General features: G+C 43.2%; 1 protein-coding gene across 10 annotated transcripts in view; it reads left to right on the forward strand.

The window, feature by feature from the left end:
• Nucleotides 1–15,424, forward strand: part of PKHD1 (PKHD1 ciliary IPT domain containing fibrocystin/polyductin) — a 272,265-nt gene that overhangs the window by 147,470 nt on the left and 109,371 nt on the right. For all 10 annotated transcript variants that reach the window (XR_012834978.1, XR_012834977.1, XM_075750415.1 and 7 more), the window contains 2 exons: nt 7,040–7,217; nt 7,739–7,934. Coding sequence is in view for 8 of the 10 variants with exons in the window: in XM_075750415.1 (XP_075606530.1) it covers nt 7,040–7,217; nt 7,739–7,934 (374 nt within the window). In the remaining 2 variants the exon portion in view is untranslated. The remainder of the gene's footprint in view (nt 1–7,039; nt 7,218–7,738; nt 7,935–15,424) is intronic.

Consider the following 15,424-nt stretch of genomic DNA (forward strand, 5'->3'; position numbering starts at 1 on the left):
ATAAAAAGTGTGAGGGGCTTGAGGTGTTGGGTTTTTGCTTCCCCTGAGTTTCAGGGATGGACTCCAGCTCCAAAAATCTTAAAGACTGAGACAAGTCATAGATTTTGAGAGGGGAGTCCTAGTATGGCAACCTCTACTTCAGCAACCTCGGTCTCATTCCCTGACCCTGAGGGTAACTGGCAAGGCTTGGCCATGACCATGTTATTGATCTGCTTAACCTCCAAAACATCAGGGAAGTTCCATCAGCATTACCTTTTAAGAAAGATCCCCTGCCTGGGAACTAGCTGGGATAGGGCTGGTTGGTGCAAGCTAAAAACGTGTCTGGGACCATTTTAATTATTTAATTTACAACATGGGCAACTGAATACAAGTGACTGACTCTTTATCTTTGTGCTGTTTAATTTACCAGAATGCATGTAGTGTATTGGCACTTTCTTCCCCCTAAAACATATATTTGGAAAAAAGAAAGGGGTTTTGTTAGAAAAAAAAACCCTAGAAGCTTTTCTCTTTAAAAGAAAAGAAGTTTCTCGAGCATTTCAAGAAATGTTCAACTCTCAGTCCCAAACTGCTTCGCCCAACAACTTCCAGGGCAATGGGGATCCATTTCCAAGCTTACGTTGCTGTAACAAAAGCCTTCTTCACAAAGTCCAGTTGAAAGTTAAACTAATGTGTCACTTAAGCACCCTTTAAAGAGGCGTTTTATGTCTTTAAAAAATGTAATTGAAGCTTATAAAAGTCTTTATAAATTTATATGTGAGAAAGTTATTGAGTAGTCTGAAGAACAGCTTATGCCATGGCACAGCCCAGCATGGCTGCAGGCTAGATACAGCTGCTCCAAATGCCACCGCTACCCATATTATCATGAAAATATGAGTCTCTATTAATATTAAAACAAATTTTCATTAAAAAATTGTCATAACATGATTAAGTGACTTTAAAAGTTTCTTCACATTATGCATAATTTTTACAAGAGGAGAGCATTAGAATAATCGGCAGGCAGGCAGCACCTTGCGGCAAAGGGGACTCCAAACACTTTGCAGCTACGCACACCAGAAGGAAGTTTGCCTCTTTTTCCCTTTTATTTGTTTTCCCCTTCTCACTGTGGAAACCTGGGACTTTCTCAGCACCAGTCTTGTAGTTCAAGCCTTTTATTGCTTCCCTCTTCTTAGTCTGCTGCAGAGGAAAAGATTAACTTTCTTCTTTATAGCCTTAATTCTTAAATCTGGTCTAATATCCTCTCCTGTAGTGCATGCATTCAGTTGCTGCAAACCCAGCCGCTGCTGATGGGTTAGCGTGAAAAGAATAGCATACCCCCTACCTCTGTGTCTTTGAGTCTTGAAGAGAGTTCAAATGGTTACTCTAGTTTTGCTTTTCCTTTGATATTACTGTGGTGCCTTCAGATGAACACCCACCTGCTGTGAAGCACCCTGACCATCACACTTCTCTCAATGTGTACATGCTCAGTTGCTCTCTGGTTGTGTATCCTCCCTGCGTACATGACTGTATTCACACACGGGGCGGTTTACACACTCCCTTGGACTCGTAACCCAGCCCTGCCAGGGTTCCCATGGCATAACATTGAAAACAAATATTAAATCATTGGCTGTAGACTGGTCAGTTAACCAACTCATCAGCTAAACTTCAGAGGTTCAACTCTTACTGTGCTATATTTCTGGCATCTGAGACATCCCACCAAAGCACACAAGAGAAATTTGGTTCCCAGTGTAGGATCTCCTTCCATTCACGCCACAGCCTGGGGTATCGGCAGCAAAGCCAGATCGTGCACAGGCTTATGAGTATGCAAGAGAAGGTATTTCCCCAGGCCTACCCCCTTGACCATTGTCTGGGATGTTTCTGGGTGCAGGGAGATATATTTAGCACTGAGGCAGCATTTGCTAGCCCTACACTTTCTTTGCTTGCAAGGAAAAGCCTGACAATCCAGATACACCAGCTGGGACTCACTGTCATAACCAATGTATTATTAGACCTTAAATTGTATTAATTTGTAGAAGATTGCAAGTGGGCAATGGGTGCAGTAAAACCATGCATCCAGATTTTCAGATCCACTTTGGATGCTTTAGAGCTCTGCCTGACATGGGACAAGTGGAATGACAAGGTGGTCCTCTGCAGATCTTTGCTATGCTTACACTGCAGAGATGTCTGAACTGCTTGCTTACCAGCCACTTTCCAGCTCAGAATTTGTATCTGATTTTAGTTTTCCTTAAAATATCAGCCTGTAAACTGTAGGAGCTGGGGTACTGATTTAAGAACAGAGAGGAATTAGGAAGCCAGAGGTAGCAAACTCAAAAGCTAGATTAAGTGAAGCCATCTTAGCTTGTCAGTCATAACCCTCTCTGCGCCTGGGAGATCATCTCAGTTCCTCTTTTGCTTCAAATTTGGAAAGCTTTTCACATAGTGGCTACTCAGGATCAGGGAAAAAAGATGTAGTTGCTTTTTAAAAGACCCATGCATGCAAAAACTTACTGATGGTAAGGGTTCATAATATAAGGCAGATTCGAATCATATCTTTGGTCTTTTAACAAAGATATACATATTTACTTAAACTAGCTGAAAATTCTTAATTCTTGGCAAATAAAATAAAATGAACTGGTTTTGAGCCCAGCATCAAACCTGTAAAGTGTTTCGTATGATCATAATTCGGAATTAACCTTCATTTGGCCAACAATAAATTGGATTGTTGATATAAACATTTGGTGTCCCATTTGAAGTTCAATGGTATATTGTTTCCTGTTTTGGAGAGGGATAATCATAATGGATTATTTACACAAATGTATCAAACAGAAAGCAGTTACAGCTAAACACAACGTCTGCCTTCATACACAAAGATATTGGCCCTTAGGATAAGTAAGTTAATGGTAAACATAAACAGGAGAGTTAATATTTGTTCTACTTGATGTTGTTGATTGGTTTAACAAATCCTCTGTGGCCCATCTATGTCGAGCAGTTCTGCACAATGCACTCGAGCTAAATTACATAACGGTTTATACAATCACAATTGGTAAATTGTGGCTCAGACTGTAAAGTTCTATCCAATAATCCTGCCATATTTCTAAAGCAAATTGCTCCTTAATTGAAACCTGCTTCAATATAAAAGTAAAGCTTTTTCAATGAGTCATCCTTTTTTTTTCCCCCTTACACTTTGTAAAGGCTTCCAGCAGTTTAAAGTGAGGGTTAATTTTGCATTAAGACCATTGCCTCCTAGTTTCTTTCAAATAAAGCCAGGGGAAGTTCAGAGGAAGGCTCTTTCCTCTGATAATGAAGCTCTCCATGTTAATGATGCATGCAGGCTCCCTCGGATCCTCTGAATTAGAAATACTTGTGTGTGTGCGTGCTACTCTGCTTCATTAACATTAAGGAGAGGTAGATTGGTGGCTATTTAGGGCACAGTGAAATCACTGGCTATTTAGGGCAAATGGAAATGGTGCTAATTGTGGCTGGTAATTCCATTAGTAGGGTACTTCCATTTTGGCGTCTGTTTGGCATATAGGTGAAAAAAAAAAAGCACACACTGACATCCTTTCAAGTGGAATGTAGTCTCAGGCTCATTGTTGTCTTGTACCATGCAGACCTGCAAAGTTTTTCAGGTTCCCCAATTTTTTGTTTTGGTGTGTTGGCACTCTATCAGTAGTAGGGTATGTGTTGATGGGTGACCACACCTCAGGCAAGGTATGTGAAAGGCAAAGACACAGCATTCCAGGTCAAGAAACCCCAGAGGTTGCAGGCTATGAGATATCTCTTGCTCCCTTTCTTTCCTGGGTCGTGAACAAACTTCCAGGTGAAGGTCAGGAAATCCAGACTACCATGGTATGAAACCATGCAAAGCCTTGTTTCTCAGAAAGGCTTTCCAGCATAAAAAAGGGGAATTTTCAAATCAAAGATTCTCCAGTGAAGGCTCCCTGTCTCTCTATCCCAAAGACGGAGAACAATTAACTGAAAAAGAAAGTTGGTAGTGTCTGAAGCAGTCAAAAGTCTATCCTAGCTTTGAAGTCTAAGGAAGAGGACTTGTCTGTTACAAGTAGACATCTTAAAGGAAAGATGTATTTCACTTAACTATAGCCATCTGGAAATTAGCCGTCTATTTTAAGATATTTATTTAGGGTGCTTTTATAACCTCTCATCAAGACTGGTGTCCAGCAGGGTTGGATTCACACTTAATTCACTAGCTAGTGAATCTATGTGGCTGGTGTGGAATTGCCACCTAACTTTCTGACTGATCAATCAGGTGACATGTATCCCTCCCTCTATCCCAGCAGGATTGCCCATTACAGGCTTTCTTCTCTGTCTTTAAAACTTCTTGGAAGTATCAGGGAGAAGTCCCTGAGAAAAGTGATTCAAGCTGTCTCATCGGACTTCTCCAGCAATGAAGAGTAAAATGAATAAAGAGCAAAAACATATGGATTTGCACTGCACAGAGGATGGGTCTGAGTCTCCGTCACTTGCTGTGGCGTTGTGTACCTTTGCAACTCAATAAGGCAATTTCTGATGTGCAGGAGAGTTTAACGTTGCACCACATTTTGTGTGGTGAGCTTCTGCAGCTAGAAATGTTTTCCTGAATACCTGTGCAGGTGCTGATAACTGCAGCAATAATGTGCTTGTTGTCATTTACTTGCTTAATTAGCAGCCTAATATCCTGGTCCAGTTAATGCCTGTAAGAGGAGGTTTATTAGTGGTACAAAAGCTGTTTAAGCCTTATAAACTCCTTCCAGTCAGTTTCATTGGCCTGCCAATATCTTCTGGTTGAGTGATTCTTTGCTGATTCACACTTCTCCTGTTTCCCACTGCTGTTTCTCAGCTGAATATTTCTGGATAACCAGAAAGTCCTTTGCCAAAGTGACAGCCCCCAGAATAACAAAAAAACCCTAGAACTGATTTTAAAAGAGAAAAAAAAATAATCTGCAGGCAACCCTCCTCCAAGATGACTGCTAGTGTGATTACGGATTGTCTCCAAAGCAACAAGGGGAAAAACAACCAATAATTGCAAATACAAACATGCAAATTGCAGGATGACATTTTAGCACTGCCTATCTTGGGTAACTAAGCCATATCCAGTCTGGAGGGTTGAGTAATACGCTGAGATGTCTAGTTGTGGGGTAATACTCCAATATTTAGAAATATTGGTTTAGATATGCTCAAAAGAGGAGGGGTATTTTTAAGCTTAGTGTCAGCTCCAATGCCAAAACTGACTAAGTGGACTAAAGTTGAAACTGCCAACTTGGCTTCATCCTGCAGCAGCACTTGACTCATGTATAAATCTGCCACATTCATCTTTGTGGCAGAATCACGGCCTCAGTGTACCTCGGCAAGCCAGCGAGGATTCTCCTCAGCCTGGGATTGAGATCTGCAGTCCTGGGATGTCTATCCCAAGCAATTCCCCATGCATAATGTGAAGAATGCAAGAAGCAGGAAAAAAAACCTTGTTACTTGCAGTTGTGAAGCTGCAACTTCAATTTTATTACAAGCATGGCTAGTGTTGGCAGGACCAGAGATGAGAGATGCTGGTGGTGATGGTATAAGACCCTTGCTAGAGTCTTGGATGCTTCCATCAGAGCTCCTCTTGTATCTTTAGTGGCACAGCCAAGCCTGCACCAATCTCAGCAAGCCAACTGGGATCATGCTGAGGGTGGGGAATAATCTCTGCCAGTTGCTACAAAGAGGAGTGGCACAATGTGATGCATCAAATCTCAGACAAGCTTAGGCAGTCTGTGCATGTGTGTACAGTAAAGGGACAGGGAGAAGATTCTTAGGCTGGGATTTATTCTTCCTGGGTTTTCTTGTCACCAAAATTCATTCAGATCATGCAGAAACATCAGCTTCAGAGAGCATTTTAGCTCACCTCACATCTGACATCCTCTGGAGGAGGTTGATGATCCTTGTTGCCTCTAGGAGAAGAGACCTTCCCAGTGTTGTTCCAGATGTGAAGCAGTAACATAGTGTAGCTAATCAGAGCATAATTTTACTTTCAACCATGGTTGGTATCAATTTAAAGAGCTGTTGTAGGAATGCAAGATGCTGAGGACTGAAGATGTTTGTTTTGAAGAAGCGGCTTATGATCAGGTGTCCCTGATCAATCAGACATGAAGAGACAATGGATGTTCAATGTCTGAACATGGGAAAGGTTAGCTGCATTTCAGCTTTATCTTTTCCTTCATGTAGTTTGTGCCTTCAACAAAGCAGTTCCTGAAAACAAAGTATTCTATATCTCTGGACTTTACCTGACACAGCCTTCCATCTTGGGGAAACTGGCAATCAGAGCAGTGAGAGGTTATTCTGGCCAGAATTCTGATTATTCTCCTGCCTCTGGGGAGGAAGTCAAGGTGGGTGGTTATACCCATCCCAGATTCACTGTGTTATTTCCTATTTTTAATAGAGAGAGGTCTCCAGAGGCCTTAAATCTAAAGGGTTTACACCCACTCATGATATCATTACTACTTTTGATCCATTCAGTGAGGTTTTTTTCTCTGACTAGATTGGACAGAAATTAGGAGTGCAAAGTTCTAGTGAAAGAAGGGGTTTGAGTTCTCATTTGGATGCCCAGAAGAACTACTGTACTAAAAGTTCACCCATTTGGTGATGGCTTTCATCAGTTCGCAGCAGCTCCAGCTTTGTACTGCATGCTTCAGCCTCAATGAAACTTTTGACCACTTAAAAGTGAGTGAGTAATCAGAAAACTATCAAATTTCATGGAGATGAAGATCCTTAAAGTTGAACCTGAGGCTCATGAGTCTGGGAAAATACTCTGACTGTGTAGGAGTTGGTACCCTGGCTGTTGCCATTGCTCTGCTCTGGCACAAGCTTTGCTCTTCTGTGCCTTCATTCCTCCATCCTTTGCCTTTCTTTCTCTTTTTATGGCACTTCAGGCAGAGGTCATTTCTTACCGTATTTATAAAGAACTACACAAATGAGTCATGTTCTGAGACAGAGCCAGCATATACTACTGTAATTCAAATAAAAACAGAACTGTAAAGGTTGCAAAATGATAGAGTTCAGTGAAAAAATGTGATTATATTTTTTCCTCCAGAAAAGAGGCTCCAGACATTCCCTATAATTTAACTGTGACTGACAGTAGGAATAAGACAACCACAGTCAATTATGTCCCTGATACTCTATCAAACCTGTATGGCTGGATGGTTCTCCTCTTGGACAAAGAGACTTATGCATTGACATTTGACAACCCTTTGGTCAGCAAACAGCTCCAGGTAACATGGGAATTTTTTATAATTTCAAAATTATATTTGGAAGAGATAATCATGCTTTGATCTTTCTGGGAAAGCAGAGAGAGGGAAAAAAGTTTCAAGTGCACTGAGAAAATCTCTATATATTTATAGGCAGGGCTTAGATATGATGAATGATGACCTAGTCCCTGAAGCTCTCAGTAGTAACTTGGAGCAGGAAGATGATTTTGGATGTCTTAAATGAAAGTTCAGTGTGGTGCTTAGGAATCAACAAAATTTGTACTATCTGAAGACATACTGAAGCATGGTTTTCAGAAGACTTTGTTCCTCTTCACCTTTTGAAGGTGATGAGGGGAGCTGATTTTATCTGCATTCACCATCACCTTCTGCTCAATTTTACATCTCTCTTCCATGTTTCCAATACATATTTTGCAAAAGAATATGTTGCCTGTGAGGACCACCATCCTCTTTATCCCTTTATACTGCACTCCACGGAGCTCTAATCACAGACACAGGCATGTTTATTTTGGTTCCCTCTTCTCTAGTATTCAGTGACATTCAGCAACTTCACGCCTGGGAATTACTTGTTGGTGGAACACAAGGATCTTCCTGCCCATCCTGAGGTTGTGGTGTCATGTGGGACAAGGAATGGACAGCCACTCCAATCGCTGCCTTCATATGGATATCATAGGAGCTGTGACTGGTATCTTGACAGCAGACTGAGGACGCTAACCTATTTGGGTAAGTGCAATACAAGGGATGTAATGTACCTTTTTGTTCAAGAATGGTGACAGAGCTGATGTCGTCTTAATTTAAACTCTTACACTACATAAGGCCTTAGACACAAGCTCATCTTTCAATGGCCTTTCAGTAAGTGAGAGGTCCTTCAAAAAGATCAATCAAATAGGTAAATGCATGCACATCAGTTCCATCTCTAGCTGATCTATCTGATGCCTGATCTCTCAACAAAAGAAATGTATCATAAATAGTGGGTGATGTGACACCCGTCGAATTTGAATTGGTGTTTTGGAGAGGAAAAGGCATTAAATTCCACTAATGATCTCTGTTGTCAGCTGGTCCCACATCACATGTATCATTAATAAATCATGTGCAATCTATCTAGGCTGAGCCCACTGATGGCAATAGGATTACTGGGCAAGAATTTTTCCTTTGACTGTAAACTTCCAAAGATGTCATAGACCTTTACATTTGAGTATGTAGGCTTTGTACACTAGATCATGAAATCTGGTGGTCATTTTTTAAGAAATTCAGATATTTACTGATATTTATTCAAGTTTCATTTATTCTTTTACTTTTCCACAATTACCATTCTCAAGTAAATAATTTTATACGGTTCTAAGTTCTATATGTAAAAGACAAGGTAATGATTGTTGCCATTATTAATAATAATAGAACTAGGAATCACAAAAACATTTCAACGCCTTTGAGAAGCATAGCTTATCCTTCATGACTGTCATACAGGGAAGCTAAAGTGTAAAGATGCTGATTTTCACAGTAACAGAAAATTTTGTCACTGATCTAATCTGTTAGTTTTAATTAATTTCTCTTGATTTGCACTGATGAGATTGCATGCAAATAGCTTTCTCATGTAGGATCTGTTTAGGAATGAGCATCTAGAACAATCAGTGGGAGAGTGGAGAGGAAAACCCACCTGGAATGAGGGCAGGCAATCCACTGAGCTTAGTCTGACAGCAATGAAAATCATCCAGTGTACGTTTGAGGAGAAATGGGGTAGCCCACACCTTAACCTCAGTGTGAGGGTCACACTTGCTGCATGCCTGTGGCCAACTGGCATTGCACAGCTTGTGTCCATACAGCTTAACATTTTATGTCTCCAAACAGGCTGGATGCACCCAGGCTTCAAATTAGGAAAGATCCCTGTCCTGTGCTAACTCCCAAACCATAATGGTCACCATCTGGGAGAGTGCATTGGTCTGGGCCAAAGCTGTGCCAGGAACCTGGCCAGCAATATAGCCATTGTGCTGGTTTTGGTTGGGATAAAGTTAATTTTCTCCATAGTAGCTAGTACGGGGTTGTGTTTTGGATTTGTGCTGAAAACAGTGTTGATAACATAGAGATGTTTTCATTATTGCTGAGCAGTACTTACACAGAGTAGAGACCTTTCCTGCTTTTCACACCACCCCACCAGCGAGTAGCTGGGGGTGCACAAGAAGGTGGGAGGGGACACAGCCAGGAGGCACAGCTGACCCTAACTGACCAAAGGGATATTCCATACCATATGATGTCATGATCAACATGAGCCAGCAATGTGCGCTTGCAGGCCAGAAAGCCAAACGGGTCCTGGGCTGCATCAAAAGAGGTGTGAGTAGCAGGTTGAGGGAGGCGATTCTCCCCTTCCACTCTGTTCCCGTGAGACCCCACCTGGAATACTATGTCCAGCTTTGGGGTCCCAAACATAAGAAGGACATTGACCAGAGGAGGCCAGGAAGATGATGAGAGGGCTGGAGCACCTCTCCTATGAAAACAGGCTGAAAGATTTGGGCTTGTTCAACCTGGGGAAGAGAAGGCTCCGGAGGCACGTTACAGCAGCCTTCCAGTCTCTCCAGGAAAGCTGGAGAGGGACTGTTGACAAGGGCAGGGAGTGATAGGACAAGGAGTAGTGGCCTTAAGTTGCAAGAGGGTAGATTTAGATTAGATCTGAGGAAGAAATGCTTCCCTGTTAGAGTGGTGAGGCCCTGGCACAGGTTGCCCAGAGAAGCTGTGGCTGCCCCTGGCTCCCTGGCAGTGTTCAAGGCCAGGTTGGATGGGGCTTTGGGCAACCTGGGCTAGTGGAGGGTGTCCCTGCCCATGGCAGCAGGGTTGGAACTAGGTGAACTTTGAGGTCCCTTCCAACCCAAACCATTCTGTGATTCCATGCTCAGTGTATAAGTGGGGATGCTAGCCAGGAGGCAGGATTGCTGCTCAGAAACAGACTGGATGCTGGGGTTTGTGTTTGTTTTTTTTTCTCTGCAGGTGGCGAGCAATTGCATTTGTGCATCACTTTTTTATATATTTTTGTTGTTGTTATTATTATTACTATTATCACTATTATTCTATTTGTTATCCTATTAAACTGTCTTTATCTCAACCCACAAGGTTTTTTTTCCATTCTCCTCTCCATTCCACTGGGGAGAAGGGGGAGGAAGTGATTGCATGGTGCTTTGTTACTGGCTGGGGTTAAATCACAACAGCCACGTAGATTATTGCCATCCAGCTCTTAGTTCCGTGTCTGGCCTTGTTTAGATATAGTATAGATATGCATTGGCACACATAAATCTAGCTGTTAGGTCTAAGCCTCATCCAAGATCATGCAAGGTATCTACTGAAAGAAGTCAAAGGATGAGGAAAAGGCTGAGGTACTTAATGCCACCTTTGCCTCAGTCTTTAGCATTAAGATCAGTTGTTCTTCAGGTACTCAGCCCCCCGAGCTGGAAGACAGGGACAGGGAGCAGAGTAAAGCCCCCATAATCCAAGGAGAAATGGTTAGCCACCTGCTACACCACTTAGACACACACAAGTCTGTGGGGCCAGATGGGATCCACCCAAGGGTAGTGAGGGAGCTGGTGGAAGTGCTCACCAAGCCACTTTCTATCATTTCTAATCAGTCCTGGCTAACCAGGGAGGTCTCAGGTGACTGGAAGTTAGCAAATGTGATGCCCATCTGCAAGAAGGGCCAGAAAGAGAATCTGGGGAACTACAGGCCTGTCAGTCTGACCTCGGTGCTGGGGAGGTTATGGAGCAGATCATCTTGAGTGCCATCACACGGCATGTACAGGACAGCCAGGTGATCAGGCCCAGTTAGCATAGGTTCATGAAAGGCAGGTCCTGCTTGACTAACCTGATCTCTTTCTGTGACAAGATGACCTGTTTAGTGGATGAAGGAAAAGTTGTGGATGTTGTTTACCTAGACTTTAGTAAAGCCTTTGACACTGTTTCCCACAGCATTCTCCTGGAGAAACTGGCTGCTCATGGCTTGATTGGACATATTTTTCACTGTTTAAAAAACTGGCTGGGTGGCCAGGCCTAAAGAGTTGTGGTGAAAGGAGTTACATCCAGCTGGCATCTGGTCACAAGTGATGTTCTCTCGGACTCAGTACTGGGGCCAGTTCTCTTTAATATCCTCATCAATGATCTGAACGAGGGGATCAAGTGCACCCTCACTGAGTTTGCAGGCAACAACAAGTTGGGCGGGGGTGTTGATCTGCTGGAGGGTAGGAAGGTTCAATGTGCTGAAGGGTAGGAAAAGGACCTGGGGGTGCTGGTTGACAGCTGGCTGAATATGAACCAGCAGTGTGCCCAGGTGGCCAAGAAGGGCAACAGCATCCTGGCTTCTCAGAAATAGTATGGCCAGCAGGACCAGGGCAGTGATCGTCCCCCTGTACTTGGCTCTGGTGAGGCCACACCTTGAGTTCTGTGTTCAGTTTTGGGCCCCTCACTACAAGAAAGAGATTGAGGTGCTGGATTGTGTCCAGAGGACAACGAAGCTGGTGAAGGGTCTAGAGAACAAGTCTTATGAGGAGTGGCTGAGGGAACTGGGGTTGTTTAGCCTGGAGAAGAGGAGGCTGAGGGGACACCTGATGGCTCTTTACAGCTACCTGAAAGGAGGTTGTAGGCAGGTGGGGGTTGGTCTCTTCTCCCAAGTAACAAGTGATAGGACAAGAGGAAATGGCCTCAAGTTGTGCCAGGGAGGTTTAGATTGGAGATTAGGGGAAATTTCTTCTCTGAAAGGGTTGTCAATCACTGGAACAGGCTGCCCAGGGAAGTGGTGGAGTCACCATCCCTGGAGGTATTTAAAAGACATGTAGATGTGGTGCTTGGGGACATGGTTTAGTGGTGGTCTTGGCAGTACTAGGTTAACAATTGGATTTGATGATCTTAAAAGCATTTTCCAACCAAAACGATTCTATGATTCTGTAAGAAATATGTTTTTATTATTTCAGTTTGCTAACAGTGTAAATTTGTTCTTTCGAATATAAAAGTCAACTGTGTTTCAGTTTGCATATCCTGAATTGCACTTTCAAAAATAGAGCAGCATGGGAAAGCTCAGAAGATGACACCTACATCTTGGCCTTGTAGTATTGTTGAAAATAGAGGAGATAACAGTCTTGGAAAGACTGGAACAAAATGATCTGGCCTGCATATGTCACTCTTGCATCACAGGTAGTTTCTTGTCCTTTTGCCTTCTTTCATCTTGATTTTTATTACATGAAGAGCTCGTTGTTTTTTCCCATTTTAATACAGAGAGAAACAATCATACAGAGTACGTGAGGGGAAATTTATGAAAACCCCTAACATGTATAATTCATGCTGTGAACATTTTCAGCAAGGACTTTTATAGCAGCGAGATCAATAATTCAGTGTCAGGTACCTAATGTCTAACGCTGTTGGTAGGGTAAAAGTCTGAAACAAAGCGAGTGAATTCCTAGCCCTGGTGCGCCATTTAATTTCTCTCCTAATCTCCACTGTGCAGGCTGAGAGGGTGAGGATAATTAGCCATCAGAGCAGACTCATGGCATGTGGTGGACTTTCCATCACTCAGGGTCCTTAGATGATGCTTGGCCGTCTTTTCAGAGAAATATGCTATTAGAAACCTCATGAGGCGAGGTTCATGCTCCGTAGGAGGTCAGAGAAAGCTGCCACAATAGTCCCTTCTGGCCTTAAAAACCCACTAGTCCACACTCTGATCTGGAGAGGACAACACTTGAAGGTCTGGCCTTCAGAACACGTTCCCACCTAACTCTGCAAGCTGTTTTTTTATTTTTTATTTACATTTAACTATATGAAATAATTAGCCAACTAATTAATCCCGTTTACAAGCTTTGTCGGATTCTTCAGCTGTCAGTCATGCTCGAGCCCGGGGCCGGCGTTGAGTCTCAGCTCCCTCCATCTGACTTGGTCTCCATGGCTACAGGCTGCATCTGCTGACACCCCACTCTCTATTTACTGCTTAATTAAGAATTTCACGCTCAGCCCTTATCTGCTGCTAAGAACAAGAACACACTGTTAAGAAACTCCAAATTTAGGCTGCTGCACAAGGAAAGCCTTTCTTGTCATCCTGACTGCGTGGAGCCTCTTTAACTACCCTCTTGGCAACTGCGCTGCCACCCTTCAATCAAAAATCATTAAATGGGGCAGAGATAATGAGCATGTAGCATATCAAAAGGAGGATGTTTGCTTGGGCTAAGGAGGAAAAGCTGTAAGGGCCTATAAGCAGCCGCCACTTCAAAGGGAGAAGGGGCTGATAAAGAGTCATTTGTTCCTGTTTGACTTATGTAAAAGGTCTGGTATGTCGGAGTCCCGTCTCGCAGACGCGGGTCCCCCCTCTCCGTGCTCGTGTGTCAGCAGTCAGGCAGCTGGGCGCAAACAGCATCAGCCCAAGCATATAATCACTTGACTCCGTGCTGACAATGGCCACTTGTAGGGGGTGGCGGAGGGAGGGCTGGGGGACAATGGGAAGACAATTATTGCAGCTGCTCGGGAGGGCCATAATTCTTCCTGCAGAAAGTAGCCGGCTCTCGCAGGGCGAAGGGGAGAGCTCGAGCGTATTAGTCATCCTCTGACTTTTGGAAGCACTTCGCCGTGCCAGTGGGGTTTCGACAGCTGCTGGTGTACCGCCTCTTTCCAATAATTGTACATTCTGGCAGGGGTCAACTTGCTTTTGACCCTTTGCTTTTGTGCCCATCAGAAAGCCTTTTAGGGCAAACTGTGGGGAAGTGGCAGGGGTGCATTACATCCAAAATTAACGTCAGTAAATACATATCAGATGCCAGCTCATTCATAAGCAGGCTCCTGAATTCACACAGCCTTTTGCTCAGGATCACATGGGGGGGAAAGGGGGAAGAAGGGGAGGGAAGACCCCATGACTGAGAAGATATTGTTATTCAAACGAAGCAGGCAGCTGAATGAAGCCACCTTGGCCAGAAGTTTTCGTCAGGCTCAGGCTTTCTCCATGCGTGTCCCCCCTCCTCCATTTGAAATTGGCCAGTGTCGTGCAAGCGTTTGTTTATCTTTGGGGGAGAGAAGAAGATCTGTCTAACACAGAAGGCAAGAAAATATACCGTATGGAGGGGATTACAGGAGTTAAGTTGCCCTGATGCTTTGCATGCTTGCAGTTTTGTAAATTAGACCTCGGCATGGGACAATGCAGGGGATGCTGAATGGGGAGAAATAATTGTAATCGAGCATTTTTCTTCGATGTGTGCTACTCATGCAATGATCCTGTTAACAAAGGTACTCACTGCTACCTACATACATCAACCCTGTTAACTAACCCATGAGTCCCTTTGAAAATAATCTTTTCAGACCATTTTAAAGGAACTGGTACTGAAGGACAGATAACCTCATGTCCCTGCTGGATGCTGGGTCAGGGGGAGGTGAGGAAGCTTGGGGCATCCCGTGCCAGTCATTTCTACATCGTCAGCTTTGCTCTGACATTATTCATCTTCATAGCATCATCCTGATTTTCTCTGGGGCACCCCATGTCTTGAGAGAAGTGTTCCTCAAAGGTCACTGATGGGACGTGAAATTGGTGCATGAGTCCCTGAAACAGTGATGGGTTCTGGCTTAGCCATGTTTCAGGAGAGTGGCCTTAACATGACGTGACCACGCTGAATCAAAAAAACTTATTGTAACAAGGGGGGGTGGAAAGAAACGTCACACTGGGACATCTGGGATATTTTTAGGAGAAATATCCTGTGTAAATTACAATAATAACATTATGAGCTTTTTAAGACTGTTACAAATATGAGCATATGGTGCCACAGCATGGTACTGCTCCTTGGTTAAGGTCTCTGGGCAATACTGGAATTGGCTAAAAATCAGAGATGTTATTTCCTTTTTGTTCACTTTTGAAGTGTTTAAACCATTTTCTTTTGGAATGAAACAAAGTGTTGGCTTGCTCTATCTCCAGATTTCTCTTGGCTTTTTTCTCAAATTTAAGTGCTTGACACAAACATTATTGAAAACATCACTGAAAGGATTATCAAACTTTTTATTTACCCCAAATACATTTTTCGGTAGACACATCTTTTATGGAGACGGGTCATCGTGCTGACTTTGCTCAAGCTACTCATGTGTGAGTTGTTAAGAGGGCCTGAGGCCCAACCTGACATTACTGCTGTGTCAGAAGCAGGTTTATAGTTTCCATAGTTCTCAAAAAAATAATTTGATTACAGTTACTGTCTTTTCTAAATTCCTAAAGAATGATCTCA

This window comes from Balearica regulorum, chromosome 3 (genome assembly GCF_011004875.1).
Source record: "Balearica regulorum gibbericeps isolate bBalReg1 chromosome 3, bBalReg1.pri, whole genome shotgun sequence".
NCBI lineage: Eukaryota > Metazoa > Chordata > Aves > Gruiformes > Gruidae > Balearica > Balearica regulorum.